The sequence below is a fragment of the Hemiscyllium ocellatum genome, chromosome 6 (assembly GCF_020745735.1).
Source record: "Hemiscyllium ocellatum isolate sHemOce1 chromosome 6, sHemOce1.pat.X.cur, whole genome shotgun sequence".
Classification (NCBI taxonomy): domain Eukaryota; kingdom Metazoa; phylum Chordata; class Chondrichthyes; order Orectolobiformes; family Hemiscylliidae; genus Hemiscyllium; species Hemiscyllium ocellatum.
In genome coordinates, this window is record NC_083406.1 from 125,873,338 (window position 1) to 125,886,126 (window position 12,789).

Below are 12,789 nucleotides of genomic sequence, written 5' to 3' on the forward strand. Positions count from 1 at the left end.
AAGGGCTTTTGCCCGAAATGTCGATTGTCCTGCTCGGCTGCTGCCTGACCTGCTGTGCTTTTCCAGCACCACAGTTTTTGACATGTGATAACAAGGCATGGTGTATGGAGTTGATGCTATCCTTTCCTTTACATCTCTGGAACGTCTTTGAGGCCGATAGAAAACTCCCAACGGGGTAATCTCTCCTTTCCTGTTTCTAACCTCAGTAGATGAGTCCTCATCAAACATCCTTTCTAACACCGTAATAATGTCCTTGACTAACAATGCCAAACCTCCCCCTCTTTACCATCTTCACCTTCTTAATGAAACATCTAAACCCTGGAACCTGCAACAACTGCTCCTGTCCCTGCTCTATCCATGTCTCCGAAATGGCCACAACATTGAAGTCCCAGGTACCAACCCATGCTGCAGGTTCACCCACCTTATTCCGGATGCTCCTGGCGTTGAAGTAGACACACTTCAAACCACCTTCCTGCTTGCCGGTGCCCTCTTGTGACCTTAAATCCTTATTCATGACCTCACTACTCTCAACCTCCTGTACACTGGAGCTACAATTCAGGATTCCCCCCACCCCCACTAAATTGCTTTAAACCCACCCGAAGAGCATGAGCAAATTTCCCCCCTCAGATATTGGTACCCCTCTGGTTCAGGTGTAGACCATCCTGTTTGTAGAGGTCCCACCTACCATAGGAGGAGCCCCAATTATCCAGGAATCTGAAACCCTCCCTCCTGCACCAACCCTGGAGCCACATGTTCAACTCCCTGAATTTCTGCCTTAGACCCCTTTTCCTACCTATGTCATTGGTGCCTATGTGGGCCACCCCCCCCCCCCCCCCCCCCCCCCCCCAAAGGATCCTGAAAACACCATCAGAGACATCGCAGATCCCGGCACCTGGGAGGCCATACACCAACCGTGAGTTTCTCTTGTTCCTACAGAACCTCCTGTCTGTCCCCCTAACTATGGAGTCCCCAGTGACTAATGCTCTGCTCCTCTACTCCCTTCCCTTCTGAGCAACAGGGACAGACTCTGTGCCAGACCCCCGTGTGCCCCATTGCTCACCCCTGGTAGGTTCCCTCCCCCAACAGTATCCAAAATGGTATACTTGTTATTGAGGGAACGGCCACAGGGGATCCCTGCACTGCCTGCCGGTTCCCTTTCTGTCCCCTTACTGTAATCCATCTACCTTCTTCTTGTACCTGAGTGACTACCTCCCTGTAACTCCTCTCAATAACCCCCTCCGCTTCCCGAACGATCCGAAGTTCATCCAGCTCTAGCTCCAGTTTCCTAACGCGGTTTTCGAGGAGCTGGAGTTGGATGCACTTCCTGCAGATGAAGCCAGTGGGGACACAGTGGTGACCCTTATCTCCCACATTCTGCAGAAGGAACATTCAAACTGCTCTGACCATCGTTCCCACTGAATTCCCAAAGAGACTGTTGGTATAGAAACCAGTAACCTTACCAAACCTTACAGAACATATTTTTTGGTTACTGGAGGAGGATGGGTGGGAGACATTACCCAAGTAGTGTTTCAGGTTATAAAACCGCCCAAATATATTACCTCACTGACTCAGCTGCCCAGTGTCTGCTCCTGCTCGGTGTGCGCTCCACATATTCACAAGGTAAGTTTTTATGGGATTAATTTACCTTCCTGGCAGTCCCCTGGTCCTCGCTATCACTGCTTCCGCGGCAGAAATGGAACAGTTTGCAAAGTTTCCCCTTCAAACTTTGTAACTGACTCCTGTGCATCAGAGCCATATAATTAACATATATCAGAAAACACAAGTGCCTCAAAACTGACTCCTGGGGAGCTCCATTCCAACCCCTCCTCCAGCCTGAACAATATCCAATGACCATTACTCTCTATTTGCTCTTCAGACAGTTTCCTGCCCACATTGCTGCTGTCCCTTTTATTCTATGGCTTACATCTTATCCACGTCAGTCTGTTGAGTACTACAGTATCCGACATCTTCTGGAAATCCACATACATACAAATCTATGAATCATAGAGTCATGCAGCAAAGAAACAGGCCCTTTGGCCTACAATATCTATGCTAACCAACAAAGATAAACCATACTCGTCACATTTCCCAGTGGGAGCAGGAGGAGGCTATTCAATAAGATCGTGGCTGATCTGATTGTCATCTCAAATCCCCATTCCCATATACCTTACACTTCTTGATCAACAAGAATCTCTCTGCATCTGCCTTCAAAATCTTCAAGGACTCTGGTTCCACCACCTGTCGCAAAGAGAAGGTCAAAAGCTCCTGACCTTCTGAAAACACACAGCTGTTTGAGTGGAAGGAGAACCAGGATAGTACTGAGGCCAGGCGCTGAGGGGCCCTGGGGGATCCCAAACTGGGTGTCACTGAGCAGGTGCTGCTTGATGATGCCTTCCATCACTTTACTGATGATCGAGAGTAGGCTGATGGGGCAGTAACTAGCTGGATTGGATTTGTCCTGTTTTTATGGGACATACCTGGGCAATTTTCCACATTAGATGTTAGTGTTGTAGCTGTACCGAAACACTTGGCTAGGGGAGCGGCAAGTTCTAGAGCTCAAGTCTAAGATGCCTGAATGTTGTCAGGGCCCACTGCCTTTGTACTATCCAGTGTCTCTGACCGTTCCTTTATGTAGAAACACAGAAAACAGGAACAGGAGTTGGCCACTTGGCCTTTCTTGCTTGCTCTGCCATTTAATTGGGGGTCAGGTACATGATTCTTTGAAAGTTGCATCTCAGGTGGACAGGGTGGGTAAGTAAGAAAGCGTGTAGTATGCTTGCCTTCATTGTTCAGGCCTTTGAATTGGGATGTCATGGAGCAGTTGTACAGGACTTTAGTGAAGCCTTTTCTGGATCACTATCTACAGTTCTGGTTGCCCTGCTATAGGAAGGATACTATTAAATTAGGGAGAGTTCAGAAAAGATTTATTAGAATGTTGCCAGGACTGGAGGGTTTGAGTTAAGTGGAGAGTCTGAACAGGCTGGGATTCTTTTCACTAGAACACAGGAGGTTGAGGTTATAGAGGTTTGTAAAAATTATTAGGGGTACAGATAAGGTGAATAGCAAAGGTCTTTTCTCTTGGGAGGGGGAGTTCAAAACTAGGGGGCATAATTTGAATGTGAGAGGAGAAAGTTTTATACGGGACCTGAGGGGCAACCTTTTTACACAGAGTGGTTTGTGTGTGGAATGAGATGAGATGAGGTGGTGGATGCAGGTACAGTTACAAGACATGTACATGAATAGGAAAGGTATAGGGGGACATGGGCCAAGTGCTGGAAGATAGGACTAGGAGACAGTGAGATCTGCAGATGCTGGCGATCAGAGTTGAGAGTGGTGCTGGAAAAGCACAGTAGGTCAGGCAGCATCCGAGGAGCAGGAAAATTGACGTTTCAGGCCAGAGCCCTTCATCAGGAAGATAGGATTAGTTTAGTTTGGGAAACCTGGTCAGCATAGACAAGTTAGACCAAAGAGTCTGTTTCCGTGCTGTATGAACTCCTTCAAATATTCAATGTTATCTTTAAACTGCAATCCCAGGCTCTGGACTGCCCCACCACTGGGAATGTCCTTCCTGCTTCCACACTGTCCAGTCCTAATTATAGGTTTCTATGAGATCCCCTCATACTTCGAAACAAAAATCACGTGGAGTGTATTGAATTGGCTGAAGACTAGTATCGGTGATGCTGGGGACCACTGGAGGAGGCTGAGATGGATCATCCACTCAGCATTTCTGAAGATCGCTGTGAAAGCTTCAGCCTTTTGCCCTGATGTGCTGGGCTCCTCCATCATTGAGTGTGGGAATATTTGTGGAGTCTCCTCCTCCAATGAGTTAGGATGTGGAGCTGCCGGTGTTGGACTGGGATGGACAAAGTCAGGAGTCACACGATCCCAGATTACAGCCCAACAGGTTCACCTGATGAAGGGGCAGTGCTCCAAAGGCTTGTGATTTCAAATAAACTTGTTGGACTATAACCTGGGGTCATGTGACTTCTGGCTTTCTTCAGCGAGTTGTTTAATTCATGACTGGATGTGGCAGGACCGCAGAGCTTAGATCTGATCTGTTGGTTGTGGGATCACTGAGCTCTGTCTATCACTTACTCCTTATATCATCGATCCACACAGTGTGGAAACAGGCCATTCAGTCCATCGAGACCACACTGACCCTCCGAAGAGCATCCCACCCAGACCTACGCCCCCTACTCAATCTCTGTAACCCTGCATTTCCCATGTAAAAAATGAGGTCTGCAGATGCTGGAGATCACAGCTGCAAATGTGTTGCTGGTCAAAGCACAGCAGGCCAGGCAGCATCTCAGGAATAGAGAATTCGACGTTTCGAGCATAAGCCCTTCATCAGGAATAAGAGAGAGAGCCAAGCAGGCTAAGATAAAAGGTAGGGAGGAGGGACTAGGGGGAGGGGCGATGGAGGTGGGATAGGTGGAAGGAGGTCAAGGTGAGGGTGATAGGCTGGAGTGGGGTGGGGGCGGAGAGGTCAGGAAGAGGATTGCAGGTTAGGAAGGCGGTGCTGAGTTGAGGGAACCGACTGAGACAAGATGGGGGGAGGGGAAATGAGGAAACTGGAGAAATCTGAATTCATACCTTGTGGTTGGAGGGTTCCCAGGTGGAAGATGAGGCGCTCTTCCTCCAGCCGTCGTGTTGTTGTGTTCTGCCGGTGGAGGAGTCCAAGGACCTGCATGTCCTCGGTGGAGTGGGAGGGAGAGTTAAAGTGTTGAGCCACGGGGTGATTGGGTTGGTTGGTTCGGGCGGCCCGGAGGTGTTCTCTGAAGCGTTCCGCAAGTAAGCGGCCTGTCTCACCAATATAGAGGAGGCCACATCGGGTGCAGCGGATGCAATAGATGATGTGTGTGGAGGTACAGGTGAACTTGTGGCGGATATGGAAGGATCCCTTGGGGCCTTGGAGGGAAGTGAGTGTGGAGGTGTGGGCGCAAGTTTTACATTTCCTGCGGTTGCAGGGGAAGGTGCCAGGGGTGGAGGTTGGGTTGGTGGGGGGTGTGGATCTGACGAGGGAGTCACGAAGGGAGTGGTCCTTGCGGAACGCTGATAGGGGAGGGGAGGGAAATATATCCTTGGTGGTGGGGTCCGTTTGGAGGTGGCGGAAATGGCGGCGGATGATACGTTGTATGCGGAGGTTGGTGGGGTGGTAGGTGAGAACCAGTGGGGTTCTATCTTGGTGGTGGTTGGAGGAGCGGGGCTCAAGGGCGGAGGAGCGGGAAGTGGAGGAGATGCGGTGGAGGGCATCGTCGATCACGTCTGGGGGGAATCTGCGGTCCTTGAAGAAGGAGGCCATCTGGGCTGTGCGGTGTTGGAATTGGTCCTCCTGGGAGCAGATGCGGCGGAGACGAAGGAATTGGGAATATGGGATGGCGTTTTTACAGGGGGCAGGGTGGGAGGAGGTGTAGTCCAGGTAGCTGTGGGAGTCAGTCGGTTTATAATAGATGTCTGTGTTGAGTCGGTCGCCCGAGATAGAAATGGAAAGGTCTAGGAAGGGGAGGGAGGAGTCTGAGACAGTCCAGGTGAATTTCAGGTCGGGATGGAAGGTGTTAGTAAAGTTGATGAACTGTTCAACCTCCTCGTGGGAGCATGAGGCAGCGCCGATACAGTCATCGATGTAGCGGAGGAAAAGGTGGGGGGTGGTGCCAGTGTAGTTGCGGAAGATGGACAGTTCCACATATCCTACGAAGAGGCAGGCATAGCTGGGGCCCATGCGGGTGCCCATGGCAACTCCTTTAGTTTGGAGGAAGTGGGAGGATTGAAAAGAGAAGTTATTCAGGGTGAGGACCAGTTCAGTCAGTCGAAGGAGGGTGTCAGTGGAAGGGTACTGGTTGGTGCGGCGGGAAAGGAAGAAGTGGTGGGGGATGGAGGTGTACAGGGACTGGATGTCCATAGTGAAAATAAGGCGTTGGGGACCTATCACCCTCACCTTGACCTCCTTCCACCTATCCCACCTCCATCGCCCCTCCCCCTAGTCCCTCCTCCCTACCTTTTATCTTAGCCTGCTTGGCTCTCTCTCTTATTCCTGATGAAGGGCTTATGCTCGAAACGTCGAATTCTCTATTCCTGAGATGCTGCCTGGCCTGCTGTGCTTTGACCAGCAACACATTTGCAGCTGCATTTCCCATGGCCAATCCACGCAGCCTGCACACCCTGGACACTATGGGCAATTTAGCATGGCTAATCCACCCGAACTTGCACATCTTTGGAACATGGGAGGAAACCAGAGCACCCAGTGGAAACCCTCACAGACAGTCGCTCCAGGGTGGAATTGAACCCAGATGCCCACATTGTAAGGCAGCAGTGCTAATTACTGAGCCACCATGCCTTCCCTCCCCCAGTGCTGTTGGGAATGCAAGTAGTCCTGTTTGGTGGCTTCACCAGGTTGATGCTATTGGTTTTAAGATTGAGATGATTGGGATGACCCTTCTGAATTGTGTCCCTTCAGAAGGAACATCGTGCTTTCTCTCTCTCTCTCTCTCTCTGTGTCTCTCCTTCTCACACTCTCTCTCTCTCTGATTTACTCTCTTTATGTCTCTCACTCCCTCTGTTACTTGGTCTTTCTCTCATTCTCTCTCTCAGCTGCTCTCTCTCTCTCTCTGTCTTGCAGGAGAACAAACAGCGTGCTCTGTTGGAGAGGAAACGTCGAGAGAGGGAGAAGGAGGAGAAGAAAGCCAAGCGGATCTCGATTGCGAGCTGCTCTCACATGGAGAAGGATCTAGGAGGTGGAGATCTGGAGTCACTGCTGCGTAGCAATCATAACTCATTCCGACTGAAGAGCAGCCGACAGCGAGAAGGCCCGATCCCCAGGAGCCAGTCACTGAAGCAGATTCGGGCAAGGAGTGAACAGAGTGATTCAGGGAATGGCTCCCTGACCCGTGATGATGCTCAGACGCTGAGGGAAGTTTCTAAGAAGCTGCTCAGTTTCCAGGTTGGAGCAGGGAATTCTGGGCAGCGGCACAAACAGTGCAAATTTGCCCAGACCTTACGGATCTCGGAGGAATACAGTGAGTTAGTGAAGGGCAGCACTACCCAGACTAATGGGCATGCTGAGGTGGGTCGGGAGCAGGAGGAGGGGCTGCTGGAATCTGGGGCATCCAGGCCTGGGACAGCAGGGTCTGGGCTGGTAGAAGTCCCTGCTCTTGGGGAGTCGGAACACTCTGGCAGTCTGGTCCCAGCCGCAGCCCAGCAGCCGGGCAGCCCAGTCCTAGCAGCAGCCCAGCAGCCTGGCAGCCTGGTCCCAGCAGTAATCCAAGAGAATGGGAGCATGATCCCAACAACAGCCCAGCAGCCTGGCAGCTCAGTCCCAGCAGCAGCCCAGCAGCCTGGCAGCCAAGTTCCAGCAGCATCCCAGCAGCCTGGCAGCTCAGCCCCAGCAGCAGCCCAGCAGCCTAGCAGCCAAGTTCCAGCAGCAGCCCAGCAGGCTGGCAGCTCAGTCCCAGCAGCAGCCCAGCAGCCTGGCAGCTCAGTCCCAGCAGCAGCCCAGCAGCCTGGCAGCCTGGTCCCAGTAGCGATCCAGCAGCCTGGCAACCAAGTCCCAGCAGCAGTCCAACAGCCTGGCAGCCAAGTTCCAGCAGCAGCCCATCAGCCTGGCAGCCTGGTCCCAGCAGCAGCCCAGCAGTCAGGTAGTCCGCCGCTTTCCCTCTCTGGAGGTTTTCCGATGGGAATGGATCCGGAGTCAGGAACCAGGGCAGGAGGTTCTACTATGAGCTGTGTCCCTGATCCTGGAGCAGCTCCCTCACAGTCCAATCTGACTCCATTCCCTCTTGCTGGGAATTCTCCTGATTCTGAACAAGAGCAGAAATCATTGTCTTCAAACCCCCCTGTTGAAGCTCAGCATCCATCAGCCTCCTCAACCAGGGTCTTCCGGAAAGATTTCTCCCACAGTTTCTCTGGAGACAAGCCTAGACCTGCAGTCAGGAAACGCCCCCTCTCTCGTGGTTTCTCTGCAGACAAGGTACTATCTTCCCCAGCTGTCAGGAAATTCTCTATCCCTATTGCACCCAAATCGGTGAAGCCTACGACAGTCAACAAGCCAACCCAGAAGGATGAAGCAAAGGCTGAACAGTCCCAAGCTTGGAAGCTTTCCAGTTTCTTCAGCAAAAAAACCAGCAAAGCATCAATGCGGGAGTCTGCCACAGATGGGAGAGTGAGAAACAAGGTGCCAGAAAGCCCCACTTATGGCACTAACCCCTTGGCAAACTTTTTTAAACGTTTCAGTGACAGCAAAACAACTAAACACAAAAATCCATCAAATGCCACTATGGTGCCAAAAACAGACGATGGGAGTGAGGCATCTTAACCCTGAGTGATACGGGGCGTTGGGGGGAGAAGGGGTACGTGGGAGTTAGCTCCTCACTGCTGTTCTGCCAATGGCCTGAGCAGAAATGCAACATACACTGGCTTCATCAACATCCATCAACAAATAGATGGAGTTTCATTGAGTGTCCTCCGTGTGTAAGGGATCAGAGGGGGTCAAAGGTCTGTAGTCCCAGGAGTGACCGGTAGAGAGTGTCCATCACTCAGTGATCGAGGTGAGAGCTGGAAACAGACAAATGTAGCAGGAGATTTAGAAATTTGTTCAAAGACCGAGTTGGTCAATGAGTGGGGAACTGGCAGTGAGGGTTGATCTCCTCTTTATCGATTGGCTGAGAGGAAGATGATTTGAAGAGGAGCCAGTCAATAAGGAACAAGAGCAGACCACTCAGCCTTTCGAACATACTCTGCCATTCAATAATAATCCATTCAACAATAATTCAATAATTATTCATGGCTGATTACATTTTAACCTGAACTCTCCATTCTGACATATTCCTGAGCATCTCTCATTCCCTTGGTCATAAAGAATCTGTCCATTTCTGCCTTGAAGTGATAACTCATCCAATCACCATCCTCCCATTGATGGAAAATTGGTATTTATGAAAGATTAAGATGTACAATGTTTTTGATAGTTCAGTGAATGTGGAGTGAATTGTGTAACATTTACATTTGAAAATATCATATTGGGATGTGGAGAGACTATCTCTAGAGCACGGTGGCTGCTGGTGTCTCCAAACTCAGAGACTGAGTCGATTCTTCACTGATGTTAATTCTGTAAGGATTAAAGGGAGAAAGTGAGCAGATGCTGGAGATCAGAGTCGAGAGTGTGTTGCTGGAAAAGCGCAACAGGTCAGGCAGCATCCAAGGAACAGGAGAATTGACATTTTGGGCATAAGCCCTTCTTCAGGAATGTAGGGACTATATCCTCATTCACCTTCCCAGCCAGTCACCTCAAACTGATCGGATAACAAAGGATTTGCTGAGGGCTTCACCAATGATTTTGTAGAGGGACCGCTCTGATATGTTTCTGTATTGAATAATTGGGATTAATCCAGAGTCAGGAATCTAGTGTTTTAAACTGAAACATCTTCATTTGAGCATGATATCTCACACATCCATCCATCACTTTCCTGTTATAACCATATTCATAATAGAATATTTTTAATGTAAATTGTCATGATGGAATTCTACCATCCCACCAATGGCAGTTCCTGTTGGAAATGTAAATGTTGAATTTATAATGAAAAGTCACCTAAAATAAACCAGCCTTTGAAACTGGAGCTGATCGGTGTTGAATTGAACAATATCTGCACTTTCTTTCATCCACACCCACAGGGACGTGTCCTGTCAAATTACTCTGTTGTTATGTATCACATTGCCTTGGTAATATTTCTATTTTCCACAGTTTCTCTGATTCCTGATTGAAAGTTCTGAGTGAATTTCCATCCATCGCCCCCTCAGACAGTGTGCCCTAAATCACAGCCTACCATGTCAAAAACAATCTTCCCTTTCTGGTCCTTGTCCTTGACTTCCTTAAAACTGAATCATTGAACTAAGGAATTGGTTACACAGAAGGTGACCACATGTCCCACAGTGCCTGTGCTGTCTATCTGCAAGAGCACCTCCACCTGTTCTATTTCGCTGCCCTTCCTCAGGGCATTTGGACCATTTGTTGTTGATCAGGTTGTTCTGACTGAGGGAGTGGCTGACTCTGATCCCACTGTGCCATGAGCTGCTACATCAAATGAAAATATTGTTCCCAGTTATCAAGGTGGCCAGTTCTATAATTCCCTGTCTCAAGGTTTAAACAGCAAGATTAATTAGCCAGGCTCCTCTATTAACACAGTTTATTGTCTAAGTAAATTGTATTCAATGAAGAGACATTAATAGGCTCACACAGAGTCAGTGGATTATTCTTTAAGGCAAAAGCATAAAGTGTGGAATGTTCTGGAATCTGTTGCTCTGGTACACATACTTTTTGAAGTCTTGCAGATGCAGTTTGCTCAGAAAACACAATCTTGAGGTGTTCCTTCAATCACACTCCAATCACTCTCCAATCACGCTCCAATCACGCTCCAATCACGCTCCAATCACTCTCCAATCACGCTCCAATCACGCTCCAATCACTCTCCAATCACGCTCCAATCACTCTCCAAACACTCTCCAATCACGCTCCAATCACTCTCCAATCACTCTCCAATCACGCTCCAATCACTCTCCAATCACGCTCCAATCACTCTCCAATCACTCTCCAATCACGCTCCATACACTCTCCAATCACTCTCCAATCACGCTCCAATCACTCTCCAATCACACTCCAATCACTCTCCAATCATGCTCCAATCACGCTCCAATCACTCTCCAATCACTCTCCAATCACGCTCCAATCACTCTCCAATCACTCTCCAATCACGCTCCAATCACTCTCCAATCACTCTCCAATCACGCTCCAATCACTCTCCAATCACTCTCCAATCACGCTCCAATCACTCTCCAATCACGCTCCAATCACTCTCCAATCACTCTCCAATCACGCTCCAATCACGCTCCAATCACTCTCCAATCACTCTCCAATCACGCTCCAATCACTCTCCAATCACTCTCCAATCACTCTCCAATCACGCTCCAATCACGCTCCAATCACTCTCCAATCACGCTCCAATCACTCTCCAATCACTCTCCAATCACGCTCCAATCACTCTCCAATCACTCTCCAATCACGCTCCAATCACGCTCCAATCACTCTCCAATCACTCTCCAATCACGCTCCAATCACTCTCCAATCACTCTCCAATCACGCTCCAATCACTCTCCAATCACTCTCCAATCACGCTCCAATCACGCTCCAATCACGCTCCAATCACTCTCCAATCACGCTCCAATCACGCTCCATCACGCTCCAATCACTCTCCAATCACGCTCCAATCACGCTCCAATCACTCTCCAATCACGCTCCAATCACTCTCCAATCACGCTCCAATCACTCTCCAATCACGCTCCAATCACGCTCCAATCACTCTCCAATCACTCTCCAATCACGCTCCAATCACTCTCCAATCACGCTCCAATCACGCTCCAATCACGCTCCAATCACTCTCCAATCACTCTCCAATCACTCTCCAATCACGCTCCAATCACGCTCCAATCACTCTCCAATCACGCTCCAATCACGCTCCAATCACTCTCCAATCACTCTCCAATCACGCTCCAATCACGCTCCAATCACTCTCCAATCACGCTCCAATCACGCTCCAATCACTCTCCAATCACGCTCCAATCACGCTCCAATCACGCTCCAATCACTCTCCAATCACGCTCCAATCACGCTCCAATCACGCTCCAATCACTCTCCAATCACTCTCCAATCACTCTCCAATCACGCTCCAATCACGCTCCAATCACTCTCCAATCACTCTCCAATCACGCTCCAATCACGCTCCAATCACTCTCCAATCACGCTCCAATCACGCTCCAATCACGCTCCAATCACTCTCCAATCACTCTCCAATCACTCTCCAATCACGCTCCAATCACTCTCCAATCACTCTCCAATCACTCTCCAATCACTCTCCAATCACGCTCCAATCACGCTCCAATCACTCTCCAATCACGCTCCAATCACGCTCCAATCACGCTCCAATCACTCTCCAATCACTCTCCAATCACTCTCCAATCACGCTCCAATCACTCTCCAATCACTCTCCAATCACTCTCCAATCACTCTCCAATCACGCTCCAATCACGCTCCAATCACTCTCCAATCACTCTCCAATCACGCTCCAATCACGCTCCAATCACTCTCCAATCACTCTCCAATCACGCTCCAATCACTCTCCAATCACTCTCCAATCACGCTCCAATCACTCTCCAATCACGCTCCAATCACGCTCCAATCACGCTCCAATCACTCTCCAATCACTCTCCAATCACGCTCCAATCACTCTCCAATCACGCTCCAATCACTCTCCAATCACGCTCCAATCACGCTCCAATCACTCTCCAATCACGCTCCAATCACGCTCCAATCACGCTCCAATCACTCTCCAATCACTCTCCAATCACGCTCCAATCACGCTCCAATCACGCTCCAATCACTCTCCAATCACTCTCCAATCACTCTCCAATCACGCTCCAATCACGCTCCAATCACTCTCCAATCACGCTCCAATCACGCTCCAATCACGCTCCAATCACTCTCCAATCACGCTCCAATCACGCTCCAATCACGCTCCAATCACTCTCCAATCACGCTCCAATCACGCTCCAATCACGCTCCAATCACTCTCCAATCACGCTCCAATCACGCTCCAATCACTCTCCAATCACGCTCCAATCACTCTCCAATCACTCTCCAATCACGCTCCAATCACGCTCCAATCACGCTCCAATCACTCTCCAATCACGCTCCAATCACGCTCCAATCACTCTCCAATCACTCTCCAATCACTCTCCAATCACGCTCCA

The 12,789-nt window shown here is 49.7% G+C and overlaps 1 protein-coding gene across 1 annotated transcript in view; it reads left to right on the forward strand.

Moving 5' to 3' along the window:
- The window catches only part of LOC132816917 (FH2 domain-containing protein 1-like), a 42,393-nt gene extending 32,810 nt beyond the window's left edge, over nucleotides 1–9,583 (forward strand). The window contains exon 12 of the mRNA XM_060826942.1: nucleotides 6,617–9,583. Within this exon, the coding sequence (XP_060682925.1) occupies nucleotides 6,617–8,308 (1,692 nt within the window). The 3' untranslated portion in view covers nucleotides 8,309–9,583. The remainder of the gene's footprint in view (nucleotides 1–6,616) is intronic.
- Nucleotides 9,584–12,789: the final 3,206 nt, after the last annotated feature.